The sequence below is a fragment of the Micromys minutus genome (genome assembly GCF_963924665.1).
Source record: "Micromys minutus genome assembly, chromosome: 9".
NCBI classification, from domain to species: domain Eukaryota; kingdom Metazoa; phylum Chordata; class Mammalia; order Rodentia; family Muridae; genus Micromys; species Micromys minutus.
In genome coordinates, this window is record NC_137978.1 from 18,314,027 (window position 1) to 18,328,535 (window position 14,509).

Below are 14,509 nucleotides of genomic sequence, written 5' to 3' on the forward strand. Positions count from 1 at the left end.
AACAAGAAAAAACTATGTGGTCATCACAGGATAGAATATACATACTTCTGTATATCGAAATTTAGAAATTAACAGATCTCTAGTGAAGAGGAGAAACATATTTAACCTATACTCTTTGGCTCACTATACATTTGTGATGAGATATGAATGCATATATTTGAGTAGCACTCATTTCTTTTATGATCAGAGATATTACATATAACATACATGTGGCCTGGGCAGGCAAAGCAAGCCCAAGAGAGCGCCTTCCTGGTGCCTGTTGGGATAATCCCTTAGGCACTGCATATATAGGAGATGCATCACCTATCTCAGAGTTTTGTAAACATCTCCAACACCTTCTGATTGACTTAATAAAGAGCTGATGGCTTCCAGCAAGGCAGAAAAGGATATGCACTATTTTGGGGAAGAGATAGGAACTCTGGGAAAGAATAAGGCAAGAGATTCATAGCCAAACTCAGAGGAAGAAGCAAGTCTTGATACTGAGGAAGTAACCAGCTATATAATAGAATGTAGATTAGTATAAATGGGCCCAATATAACTATAAGAGCTAATTGAGAACAAGCCCAAGATAAGGCTAAGCTTTTGTAATTAATAAAAGGTCTCTGTGTTATTAGGCAGCTGGCAGGCCAGAGACGATTAGGTGATAGGCCATAGGCCGGCCCTAATTGTGGAGGTTGCAGGTGAGTGGGACACAAGTGTGTGAGCAAGGGAGAGAGCTGGTCCTGACACTTGTATGCCATGCGGTGTTAAGGGTGAGATGCCACTCGCCTCATCCTTTGCCACTTACAGCAGGTAGAGCCTTGGGGTGAGTTAGTCAGGACAGTGCTGGGGAGCTTGTCCCAGTGAAGTGGTGCTGGAGAAGTCACAAGGGTAGAAGGCAGGTAAGAAGGGACAGGGAGATGAGTGGGTTTGGAGCATATGATGTAAAATTCACACACACACACACACACACACACAATAAATAAAACATTAAAAAAAAACCCATACAATATAAACTGTTACGTAGAATCAAGTGATGATACTGAAATCATTACCTCTGTCTTTTCATGTCTGGCTTCATTTGCTGGGAAAGCAGGTTGATGGGCTTCAGAACATCATTCTGCTGAATGCTCTGCCTGATAGCATCAACTAAAGCGCTGGCTGCCTGCTGCTCCTCCGACCGAAGGGACAGTTTCTTCTCAGAAGCTACAGAACGACACATGGAAAGCAAGTTTCCCAAGCAGCAACAAGTTTCCAGAGCTGCGTCACCTCTCCTGTCTGTTCACTCCCACTTGCCAGTTAATCATGTGACAGCGCGCTTACTAAAACACAGTCTCTGCTCCTTTGAAATACGATAACCTCTTCCCCTTTCTCCAATTTACTGTGATGATACTATATTCCAGAAACTCTAGTGGGACCAAGGTGCCTTTGTACCTAGAGAGAGCATCTGATGCCCTGGGACTGGAGTCCACTGACAGCCCAGCCGACACCTAATGTGGGTGCCGAACTCCAGCCCTCTAACGGAACACCAAGCACTCCTAACACGTCGCTCTAGCCTCTCCATTTTTTAAAATAACAGTTTTACTGAGCTACAATCACTAAACCAAGCAATTCATCTTTAAAATTTCTTATTAGTGTATATGTGCTCATACATGCATGCAGACACGTGACACAGCATACATGTGGAGGTAAGAGGGCACCTCTCAGAAGCTGGTTCTCTATTCCACCTTGGGTAGTTACGCTTGTGCCAGTAGGCTGAACCATTTCATTATTCATCTTGTCCGTCCTTCCTCTTTTTTTTTTTTTCCTCTCAAGACAAGGTTTCTCTGTATATCCCTGGCTATCCAAGAATTTCATCTATAGACCAGGCTGGTCTTGAACTCAGAGACCCACTTGCCTCTGCCTCCCAAATGCTGGGATTATTAAGATGTACACCACCACAACTGCCCGGCTACCAGTCTTCTTCTTCTTAAGATTTATTTATTTATTATATATAAGTACACTGTAGCTGTCGTCAGACACACCTGAAGAGGGCATCAGATTTCATTACAGATGGTTGTGAGCCACCATGTGGTTGCTGGGAATTGAACTCAGGACCTCTGGAAGAGCAGTTGGTGCTGAGCCATCTCTCCAGCCCTACTAGTCATCTTTTAGAAGCTATGGATACAAAGATTGCAGGGGAAAACAGCAGATGAGAAGCAGCCGCAGCTCTTTGCAAAGGACAGCCTCTACTGCAGACAGAGAAATGAGGGCTGGACATCAAAAATCTGAGCCAAGTGGGCAGGACAGCTGAGAAGGAAAGACTAAAGGCGACAGAGAAGCCAGGCTGCCCTAGTGGAGGGGTCTGAAGGCACATCCAAAGCATTTTTATTTATCTCCTTTCTCCTAAAACAACTCTCCTTTCCCCTTGTCTTTTCTGTGTTTTGTTGCCCTGGCTTCCCCTTGCTTTCCATTTTCCTTGCCTCATTCTCGTTCATTATTTATAACCTGCATAATTTGTAACTTCTTTTTGCCATTTTCTTTGCTATGGTCATCAGTGGTATAGTAGCTGGCTTCAATTGAGTTTAAGTGTGTTTCTATGTTTGATTTGATCTGATGGATTTTTTTTTTTTATCATGGTTTATTTTCCAACCTTAGGGGTACTAAAGATTGAGCCCTGAAGGAAACACAGCTCACCAAAGCCCCGAAATAATACTGGAAGGACATCCATCCCACTACATATGCAAATTTTAAGACAAAAACAGGAAACAAAAAGACAGCAAAGACAGGTTATCCCACCACTGCAAAGTCTGACTCAAAAAGGATCTAGGAAAACACAAGTCACAACCAGCCTGCGATACAGAGCAAGAAGCTTTATCCACAAAGACAACAGAAACACCATACAACAAAGCAAACAAAAGATCCCTAAAGTACTATGAATCCTCCAAAAGACCTTAAATTCTCAATTACCAAATTCAGATACACTAAGATAGTAAAAAGCTGGATAAAGAAAATAAAAAAGTTTACCTCTGAAAAGGATCAATATTTTTAAAAAGAACACAAAGAAGCAGATGAGCCAGGCAGTGGTGGGCTTCACCTTTAGCCCTAGCACTTGGAAGGCAAAGGCAGTCAGATCTTAATGAATATGAGACCAGACTGATCTACAGAGCAAATTCCAGGACAGCCGTGGCCATACAGAAAAAAAAGTCTCAAAAACAAAATAAAACAAAGCAGAAAATAATTTTAAGACATAGATTTAAAAAAGGTCAGCAATATAGATGAAAAAGTTGTCAACACGAATGAGAAATTGAGATTAAAAACCAAAACAAAAAAACTAGCAATGACAGAGATGAACTCGGTCAGACGGCAAACACACAAAAAAACCCATCCTGACAGCAGAGAAGGATCCAGCAGAAGAAAGAATACTGAGAATATGGAATAAAGGACAAGTTGAAGAAATGTTATATTCAGATACCAATAAAGAATGGATAGATGGGGCTGGAGAGATGGCTCAGTGGTTAAGAGCACTGACTGCTCTTCCAAAGGTCCTGAGTTCAAATCTCAGCAACCACATGGTGGCTCACAACCATCTGTAATGGGATCTGATGCCCTCTTCTGGTGTGTCTGAAGACAGCTACAGTGTACTCATATATAAGAAACAAATCTTTAAAAGAAAAAAAAAAAGAATGGATGGGTGGATGGATAGATGGATGGATAGATAGATCAACTGATGGAAGCATAGATAGGTAGTTAGATATCCAAGCACAAAAGGCATTTGGAACCCAAACAGGCATGACTATCAAAATAATCCTCCACAACATTATTTTACCTAAAGCAACAACTACAAGGAAAAAGGTAACACACACACCCAGATAGACAGATAGACACACATACACACACGAAACAGACGTGAAAACAAGCAGTCTATATACACATCTGAGAAAGAAGACTTAAAGCCAAAGGTAGCCTAAAGGTCACTATGTACTGACTGATTGATTGTATGTCTATGTGTACACATATGTATGTGTAGAGACCATGCATATTTGGAGGTTGGTGTCAACTTTTGGAAGTCTTTCCTTCCATTTTGAGGATCCCTAGACTGAGCTCTCAGGGCCAGGCTTGATGGCAAGAGTTTTACCTGCTGATCCACCCTGCCAGCACAGCTTTACCTGCTGAACCACCCTGCCAGCACAGCTGTACCTGCTGATCCACCCTGCCATCACAGCTGTACCTGCTGAACCACCCTACCAGCACAGCTGTACCTGCTGAAGCACCCTACCAGCACAGTTTTACCTGCTGATCCACCCTGCCAGCACAGCTTTACCTGCTGATCCACCCTGCCAGCACAGCTGTACCTGCTGAACCACCCTACCAGCACAGCTTTGTCTTCGTTCATTCGTTTGTTTGTTCATTCACTCATTTATTTGGGTTTTTAAACTGAATTTCTTTGTGTAGCACTGGCTGTCCTAGAACTTGCTCTGTAGACTACTAGGCTGGCCTAGAACTTGCCTCTGCCTCCAGACTGCTGGGATTAAAGGCACCATTTTGTCTTTTTTAAAGACAGTGTCTCATGTAGTGAGTCCTGGCCTGGCTGGCTTAGAACTCACAGAGATCCGCCTGCCTCTGCCTCTGGCACCTCAGGATTTAAGGAATGTCCTGCCAAGCTCAACCCTGTTGTTTCTTCAGTTCTCTTACTTACTCAAGTTCCTCCAAGACACATACAGAGGTTCTCCTGGCTCCTGATGAAGGTTGATATTATCCCACAGCAGCTGTATATACACCAGCTTGCTGTCCTGGGACAAAGATGATAGAGGAAGCTAAAAGAGATGAATAAAATTAGTTTTCCAAATAAAACGTTTCCAGTAATAAGAAAACTTTTTAAAAAATTTTTGTTATAGATTCAAAGTCCTGAGCAAAAGTTTTCATTCTTATTAATGCTTGATGACAATCTTGTTATTTTGTGGCACATACGTTTTGTTTTTCTGACATGGACAATTTGGTAAATGGCACAAAGGCACAATGATGTAATCATCATTACAACCAAGCCTGTTACTTTTATGAGGTACCGTTTTCTTTTTTTTCTTTCTTTACTCATTGCTTGTTAAAATAAACAAGTCAAATTATAATTTGTAATACTTTAGAAAAGACTGTTATGTGGCAAGTATGTCAGGGGCCTGGTGTCTCCCGAAGTTTAGTATTATAGAACAGAGGCATTCAGGTAGCTCCTCGTCTTCAGTCAGTAACTCCAGCAAGGGCTTTGGGAGGCAGGCAGGCAGTTGGGAGTGATCTTAGTGTAATCAGTAATTAAAAATTTACCTTACACAAATACTTCCCTAATCTTTAATTACATTATCTGAAAACTATGAATACGATCTTTCCAATAAGATAGCTGTGCACTGGGCTGGAGAGATGACTCAGAGGTTAAGAGCACTGACTGCTCTTCCAGAAGTAGTGAGTTCAATTCCCAGCAATCACAAGGTGGCTCACAACCATCTGTAATGGAATCCGATGCCCTCTTCTGGTGTGTCTGAAGACAGCTAAAGTGTACTCACATACATAAATAAATAAATCTTAAAAGATAAAAGATAGCTGTGCATCTTCCAGGATAAAATATAGCTAATGATAAAAGCTTCCTCTTCTAACCAGCAGATAGCTAGACAGAGCAGCCTAAACCCAGGCCATATGACACACACATGTGGAAACACTATTTACTACTCTATGATCTCTAAGAGAGAAGACACTTTCCTGGCTACCACTGTCTCCTCACTGCTGGCTAGGCAATGACTATGATCACCTGAAGTCAGAAGTCAGTCATCTTAGACTGGAAAGCCTTAAGAATGGCGAGCACGAACAGATAAAACAAAACCAGAAGCTCTCGGAGCCCAAACACTGCTATCCCATCCAAAGCTGCCTCCCTGTAAGGAGCTGAGGTGCAGCTGCAGTACCCACCTGCACACCTTCATTGCAATGCTCAGAGGTGAGAATAAGTCCTGGCAAGTTGCTAGGGAGGTCCAAACGTCTGAAATACCACACCAGGTTCCAGAAGATGATTGGATGTTGATTGATGAATGAGGATGTATGAATAACCTGATCACCTTCATTTTCTAGCAAAGATTCAAGTTCCTTCCGAAGCACCAGGGGGCTCAAATAAGGCACAGACACAGGAGGAGGATTGGGCCGCTTTCCTAGCTGGTCCTTTAAAAATAGAAAAAAGTGGACATTATCTAACTATATGCTTGCAGTACTACACAGCAAGATTATACTTCTCTATCCTGTTAAAATTGTTATTTCAGGGCTATTATTATATGTAGTAAAACATGCTAATAAACCAAAGCACAGAAAGCCACTAGATTATACCTAAGTTAAATCATTATAGGAGAAAATTGATAATCTATATTTCGATAGACTATCGCAATGCTAAAAGATGGGATAATGGTTTGTTTTCTTTGTTAGGTAGGAGTTGCGGCTGGCAGAGACAGAACTTCTCCAAGTGTTGGGGCAGGAGACTGAATTAGCTGGGTACAGAAGTACACACTACTCGGAAGGCAGAGGCAGGAAAATCTCTGAATTTGAGGCCAGCCTAGCCTATACTGTGAGATCTTGTAATTTTTGAAAATTTCAATACTAAACGTTTAAGCTGGGTGTGGCGGCACGTGCCTGTAATCCCAGCACTTGGGAAATAGACGACTCTCACAAGTTTGAAGCTAGTCTCACTTACATACCAACTTCCAGGGTAGTCAGAGATACAGAGCAAGATCACAGCTCAAAAAGCCAAAACACATACACACACAGGTGCATCTTCTGTCTGAAAGTCTTTCAGTTTCTTTATGGGTTTTTTGGGATAGGCACACACCATCATACCTGGCAAATGTCTATGTTCCTATGTGAGTGTGTGTGTGTGTGTGTGTGTGTGTAGCACATGACAGTGAGTGTCTCCTCAACATTCTCTACCTTATTTTTTGAGACAAAGTTTCTCATTGGACCTGGAACTTAACAATTCAGCCTGACTGACTAGTAAGTCCAGTAATCTTCCTGTCTCCATCTACACAGTGTTTGCATTACTAGGCATGGGCCATCACTGGCACAGGAGATCTGAACTGAGTTTACATGCTTGTGCAGCAGCCTGAGCCATCTCCCCAGCATGAAAGAGTTTTGCTATGTAGTCATGCCAGGCTTAAAATTCACAGTGTACCACAAAGATGAATTTAATCCTCCTGTCTCAGCCTCAAGTGCCACCAAAAAAAATTGTATCTATCGCTTTTCACATGATACCGTGAAACTGTGGGGTGTTCTAAGCTATATTATAAAAGTATATAGTGTAGTTACCACAATACATACCACATCTTCCTGCAGGCTATTTGGAAGACTAACTGTTGAAATGCCATGAAATGGTCTCTGGGAGAAGTCAATATTTTGCAGAGGACCTCCAACACTATGACTTCGAGTCAAAGATACGTTTCGTTTAGATAAACTATTAGGCCCAGATGAAATTTTCACACTCTGGACATCAACACTGGTTTTCTTTATTTCATCACTGAAAAAAAAAAGTGAAACAATGTTAGTCATGAAAAACAATCTAAATTCCAGAAAGGTACAGTATTTTCTACAGCGGATTTAAACATTCTAAATCCCCTGAGAAGAACTGGCACCTGTTAAGAATTAAATATGGGGCTGGAGAGATGGCTCAGTAGTTTAAGAGCTCTTCCAGAGGTCAATTCCCAGCAACCACATGGCGGCTCACAACCATCTGTAATGGAATCCAATGCCCTCTTCTGGTGTACTTACATAAATAAAATAAATAAAATTGTTAAAATAAAAACAAAAACAAGTACACACACACACACACATATATATAAAAACTTGAATGTGAAACTGGAGGTGTGGCTCAATAGTGGAGTACTTGCCTCCTGAGGCCCGCCATTCCATCTCTACCATCTCTCTCCCCATAGAACCGTTAAACACACCCCAAGCATTCTCCTAACCCTAGTCAGACGGCCAAATGGTGATGGGTATGAGAGGACATGATATGAGTTAAAAAACAAACCTGCCTATTTAGTTGTTTTATTTAAATATTAATTCATATTCATAAACACAATCTCAAAGAAGTACTTGTCCATGTAAGTAAATATAGATTTGCTGAGAGGCTTTTAATTTCTACCAGGCTACGATCTAACTAGAAAAAAAGACAGGATATGATTTACACAGGCAGGGCAGGGATGGACAGACTGGCCTTGAATTTATAATCTTCCTTATTGAGCCATGCACCATCAAGCCCAACCAGGCTGCCTTTCGATGCAGTGTTCACAGGAATACTGCATTTCTTACGGTGAACTCCGAGCACCCTTTCGTACCTTGATTTGACTGTGTAGGTCGCCTCTTCGGTTATGGTCTCGCTGTGTTTTGAGAAATCCATAAAGCTGATCAAGTCAGGTTCTGCTGAACTGGACATAGGTTTGTGTTCAGAGGGCTCATTTGCTGATGGAATGCTGCCACTTTGTAAACTGTCACCAGACGTACTTGGTTTCAAGAAAAAGCTAAGTAAGAAACAGGAAGGGAGAAAAAGGCTTAAAAAGATCTCCAAGTGTAGGTTAGCTCAGTGAGTAAACATGCTTGCCATGCAAGATTGAGGACCTGAGTTGGATCCCTGGAACCCACAGCCGAAGGAGAACCAACTCTGGAAAAAGCTGGCCTGTGACTATACACACCTCCTGTTTCCGCACACATACACTCATACCCACAATGTATGTGTTTTATTTTGTTTGTTTGTTTATTTATTTATTTAGATAGATAGATAGATAGATAGATATAGGGAGGATTTCTCTGTATAGCCCTGGCTATTCTTGAACTCACTCTGTAGACCAGGCTGGCCTCTAATTCAGAGCTCTATCTGCCTTAAAGATGTAAGCCATCACCATACCACCAGACTTACAATATATTTTTAAAAACACGGTCTTACTGTGTTGCCCTTGTTAGCCTGGAACAATATATAGACCAGGCTGGTCTCTAATCTCTGATCACTGTGACACCAAGTGCCTCTGCTTCCTGAGTACTAGGATTAAAGGCATGTATGGCCAAAACCCTCGGATTAAATCCCCATGTCCTCAAATAATCGTATTTAGAATCACTGCATTTGGTCAAACAGCATTAGCTGGGAATGCCCAGGGCTGTGTTCTTCATTAGACACACACTTCTACTCTCCTCCCACTTTCCATCCTAAGATCTGCAAATACAAGGGCTGAGGTGCTGACTTCTAATGAAAAAGAAAAACAAAACATTCACTAATTTAAAAAAAAAAAAAAAAAAAAAGTGGCGGCTGGAGTGATGGCTCAGCACTCAGGAGCACGTGCTGCTCTGCAATGACCTGAGTTTGGTTCCCAGCTCCCACATGGTGCCTCATAACGATCCATACAACTCCAGGTCCAGGGATAGTTCAATGCTCCCTGGGCACTGGACAGACACACAGTGCATATACATATGTGCAGACAACAAAATACTCAGACATATAAAATAAGTATAAAATGTCTTTTAAAATAAAAATTTAATAGAGACATGCTAGCACAAGCCTGCAATCTGAGAAACTGAAGGCTGAGGCAGAAAGACCTTGACTTCAAATTCAACTTGTGTTATCTAACAAGATTCCCATCTCAACCAAACACAGCAGACAAGAATTTTGCACGAGCTGATCTCAACCTTTGAGGCCTCAACTACAGTCATATCTCCAGAAAAACAAACAGACGAGGGAAGCAGCAGACCTCCACGCACACGCTGTCAACAGCCGTTTGGAAGGTGTTCTGAAGCTGAGCAATCCTCAGCACTGTGCCCCCAACATTAGCAGGGAGGAGCTACATGGATCACAGGAAGGTTGTGACTTGGTAGAAGTGGGTGGGAGTACCTCCAACTCAGGAAGAAACACTGAATGAATGTAATCCCCACTTCAGTTACTGAACATTTGTATTGGAATGTTTTAATACTCATTCTTGTTCTCTATTTTTATATACATTCTTTTTTTTTCTCCTCTTAGTATGACCACTTTAGTATTTTAGGTGTTCAACTGATGTTACCAAAAGGACAAAACAATCATTACCCTGAAAAAAAAAAAAGTAAAATATATAAAGGAAATTCATCGAGGAAGCACAGACACTAAAAGAAATCAAACACAAACACTATATATAAAAGAATAGATCAAGTAACATAACAGAAACCATCATCAGACAACACTAAGCAGGAAAAAAATCAGGAAAAGAGAACAAAGTTGAGATAATACATATACAGAGAAAGACAAAAACTAATGAAAAAAAAAAGTTGGGTACACATTAAGAGACCAAATTTAGGCATTCCGAAAATAAAAGGAGCTGGGTAAAATCTAAGAACTTAGTCCAGATATTCAATGAAATTATAGCTGAGAATTTCCAAAACCCAGAAAAAGGAAAAGACATGCAATCATAGGCATGGCCAGACACACTTCTCCACACACATCACAGTGATGTCAGAACACAAATCTGGGGCCAGAGAGAGGACATGGAGTTAAAAGATCACCTCCTACTTTTGCGAAATAATGGAATCTGGTTCCTAGCTCTCATGGGGCAGCTCACAACTGCCTGTAATTCTAGCACCATGGGATCCAACACCGTCTTTTGCCCTGCATGCACACAGACATAAGACAGACAGACAGACAGACAGACAGACACACACACACACACACACACACACACACACACACTACACAGAATACTTGTCAAGCAAGAACTCTTTTTCCAGCCCCAAACTTACCAACCAAACAAGAACAAAACCAACAACATGGAGAAGTGAGACTATTTCAAGACAGAGCTGGCATAGCAGTTAAAAGCATTGGATGCTCTTGCAGAATTTTCAGGTTTGATTCCCAACATCCACAACCAGCATGAACAACCGTAACTCTAGTTCCAGGGGATCTGATGCCTTCTTCCAGCCCTGTAGGGCACCAGGCACACAGGTCGTGAATAGAAATACATGTAATCAAAATATTCATACACATAAACTATAAGAAAATATCTCAAGACAAACACAAGTCAAGACAATTCATGACATTTAAGCCAGCATTGCAGAAAATTCTTTTTTTTTTAAACTTATTTACTTTATTTATGAGTACACGTAACAATCTTCAGACACACCAGAAGAGAGCATCAGATCCCATTATAGATGGTTGTGAGCCACGACATAGTTGCTGGGAACTGAACTCAGGACCTCTGAAAGAGCAGTCGGTGCAGAAAATTCTTAAGGTAGCAAAGGAAGACAGCTCCACACACAAGAATGCAGGACGGTACACAGTCCATAAATACAACAGGTGAACAGAGGAGAACAGGGAGGAATCAATCATGTCCAACACAGCAAACCAGTGAATATCCAATACTACCACGGTGAAAGAATTACCAAGAATTACCAACTGACCAAACAACCAGAACAAACACAGCCATAAAGAGCAATATGCCCTCATTAAATATAACCTTGAGTGCCAATGGCCTTACTTCACCAATTAAGACGCAGACTTCACAGACTGGCTTAAAGAATATGCACCAGGCCAGGAAGAGGCGTCAGTGGGTAAAAGTACAAGCTATAGAAGACTAACGATCTGAGTCTGACTCTAGGAACCTACATAAAGACACATGTGTAGTAACCCCACTCCCAAGGCAAGATGGGAGGTGGAAGTAGGAAAAACAGGAAGGACTTTGCCTCAACAAGGGAAAAGATGTAAGTTGTCCTCTGACTTCTACATATGCATCAGTGGCACACATGTATTTAATCACACTCACTCACGTGTAATAATATTAATAAATATTTTTTAAAAACACTTTAATTGAAAATTAAACAAATATCATCAGCAACAACATAAATCCCCAAGGGAGCTAAGAATGTAGCCCAGAGTACATGCTTATATTACATGCATGAAGTGCTGGGTTTGATTCTCAACAATTAAAACAAAATAACAAAACAAATAAAATATTAATGTCATTGAATAGGTTAGCACATTTCTCAATTACCTATTTTACTAACTTTCAATCAATCACAGACTGATTGGTCTCTTTTGTTCCTAGGGCTAGGACTTTATGCATGCTAGGCCAAGAGATCTACTATCGAGCCATATCCCAGCCTCTGATTTATGACATTTCTATTACCTAAGATTTGTTCATCTCACTGTATCAGACAGTGGCAACAAGACAAGATTTAACTTAGGTCACTAAGGCAGAAGTTTTGTGTGCATATGTGTTTACGTAGTTGTATGCACATGTGTGTACATGAGTGTATATGTAGGATTTGGAAGTCAGAGGTCAATGTCCTGTGTCTACTTCCATCACTTTCGAGAAACTTTTTGGTTTGTTCTATTTTCAAGACTCTTATTATGTACCCCAGGCTAGCCTTGAACTCACAGACATTTTCCTGACTCTACCTTTTGAGTAAAGGTGCCAGACCTGGCTTCACTATGTTTTGTTGCTGTTGCTTGTTTTTAAACACAGTGTCTCACTGAACCTGGAGCTCACTGATTTAGCTAGGCTAGCTGGCCAGTGAGGTTCAGAGACCAAGCTGTCTCTACCTCTCAGTGCTGGCATTTCAGGTGGGTGCTTAGCTTTTTCCAGGGGCTCAGGATCCAAATTCAGGTTCTCATGTTTGCTCAGGAAGCACTCTCCCCAGCCCAGGGAGTGCTGACATAACACTAAAACACTAGTTTCGAATCATCTATAAACAGAGTTCAATTTCAAGAATCTGCTCCTGGTATTGACACATTAAGCAGAGCAGAAGAGTAATCTAAAGAGAAAGGAGAGGACACCCTTGCTCAGTCTGCTGTGTGCTGCACCTTTCCTGAAGGGCATGTCTTCAGGGCACTTACCTCCTGAGGGAGCTTGTACAATACTAACCTGGCAGAGCCTCTCAGGTCTTTAAATTCTACATTGAGAAGAGGCAAAAAGGTGCTTTTACAGAATGGGCAGGTTGTATTCAAATTTGAATCATCTGCTGTCCATCCAGCCATGATTTCTTCATCGTAAACCAGAGCTCCACAAGCTGTACACTGTGAGCAACTTGACATCAGAACCTAAAGGGAAAGCAGAAAGACACCCAGTCTCTATGGTGGAAATGGATCTCAGTGCTCTATTCTACTGAGGGGAAAATACCATATTTAGTCATTTAATTGGTTTCAACTGGAGTTGACAGCTCTTTTATACTACAGACAAACTACCAGTCTATTGCCTCAAACTATTCACATAGATCCCTCTGAATCCTGTGTTATTATGAGATAAGAATATGTGGGCTGGGGAGATGGCTCAACAGTTAAGAGCACTGAGGTCCTGAGTTCAAATCCCAGCAACCACATCTGTAATGAGATTTGAAGTCCTCTTCTGGTGTGTCTAAAGACAGCTACACCAGAATAAGTAAATAAATATAGTAAATCTTAAAAAAAAAGAAAAAGGGAGAACATGTTTACAACCACTTTACCACAGGCACAAGAGCTGCAGCATCTTTACCTCCATTGCGCAATTCTGATAGATGCTAGACATACTAGTATTCTGAGAAGAACCATGGTCTGATTTTTCACAGTCCTGCCCTTTGATATGTCTTGAAAATGGAACTTCACCTAAACAGAAGTAAGAGGTAGAACACATAATGTAGGAAAATGTTCTCAATGCAAATACATGGTGACATATGAAGGTGCTAAGTACCATGAAATCAGGTATTCAGAGATAAATATTTGCTATATAGCTATGGGTGCATATAGATATAAAATGATAAAATAAAAGTTAAATAAAAAGGATATATAAATGTTTATTAAATAATTTTCTCAACTTTCCCTAATAACAATAATAATAAGATGGCTGCAGGTGTCCATCTGTAGACTGGTACTTGAAAAGGGAGAACTGGAGGTAGGGCAAGTCTGTGCGATGTGGGACTCTGTCTTAAAGAATCAGAAAAAAAGGTAGATAAGTCCTTAATAATAGAGGTAATAATTCTTTCTGTCTTGAAATTGCAATTGTATTCTCCAAAGGTCCTTAAAATCTATTTCAATCACTGATTTACCCAGAGAACAAACTTAAAAACATACATACTCCCAAAGCCCCATTCCACAAATTCCATTTCAGAGGAGGAAGGAGAAGTAAAGGGGGCGGGGACTGATTCCCTGACTGGTTTGGTTGACATATGGGGGTGGAGGGTCACAGGCGTGGTGGAACTGAGTTAGAGCACAGCGAAGTGGTAGCACTGCTCATATGCACAGGACCTAATTCAATCTTCAGCACCACAAATAAGAATTAAAAGCAAAAACAAAAGGCAAAAGAACAAAAACTTTCCCCATACCTGTTGGGCATTGCAATTTTCCAACATCTCCACTGCTGCTACTACTGCCAAGGCTTGTGTTGCTCTGGGTAAGTTCACTGGGAACCAACCCTGAGATACTTGTATTAGGTGACAGATTCTCCCCCAGTATATGATGATCTTCTAGACCAGCTGGGAAACTATAATCTTTATTAGTTTCTTCCTATAATTACAAAAAATAAAACCCCACATACATAAGTAATATCTTCTG

General features: G+C 41.0%; 1 protein-coding gene across 5 annotated transcripts in view; it reads right to left on the reverse strand.

Moving 5' to 3' along the window:
- Nucleotides 1–14,509, reverse strand: part of DENND4C (DENN domain containing 4C) — an 84,632-nt gene that overhangs the window by 3,809 nt on the left and 66,314 nt on the right. For 4 of the 5 annotated variants that reach the window (XM_080921173.1, XM_080921175.1, XM_080921174.1 and 1 more), the window contains 8 exons: nucleotides 14,281–14,461; nucleotides 13,455–13,564; nucleotides 12,849–13,024; nucleotides 8,310–8,492; nucleotides 7,297–7,492; nucleotides 5,908–6,153; nucleotides 4,658–4,775; nucleotides 1,035–1,185 (listed from right to left, as the gene is read on the reverse strand). In XM_080921173.1, coding sequence (XP_080777299.1) covers nucleotides 1,035–1,185; nucleotides 4,658–4,775; nucleotides 5,908–6,153; nucleotides 7,297–7,492; nucleotides 8,310–8,492; nucleotides 12,849–13,024; nucleotides 13,455–13,564; nucleotides 14,281–14,461 — 1,361 coding nt within the window. The remainder of the gene's footprint in view (nucleotides 1–1,034; nucleotides 1,186–4,657; nucleotides 4,776–5,907; nucleotides 6,154–7,296; nucleotides 7,493–8,309; nucleotides 8,493–12,848; nucleotides 13,025–13,454; nucleotides 13,565–14,280; nucleotides 14,462–14,509) is intronic. The other variant, XM_080921172.1, reaches the window with a different exon arrangement.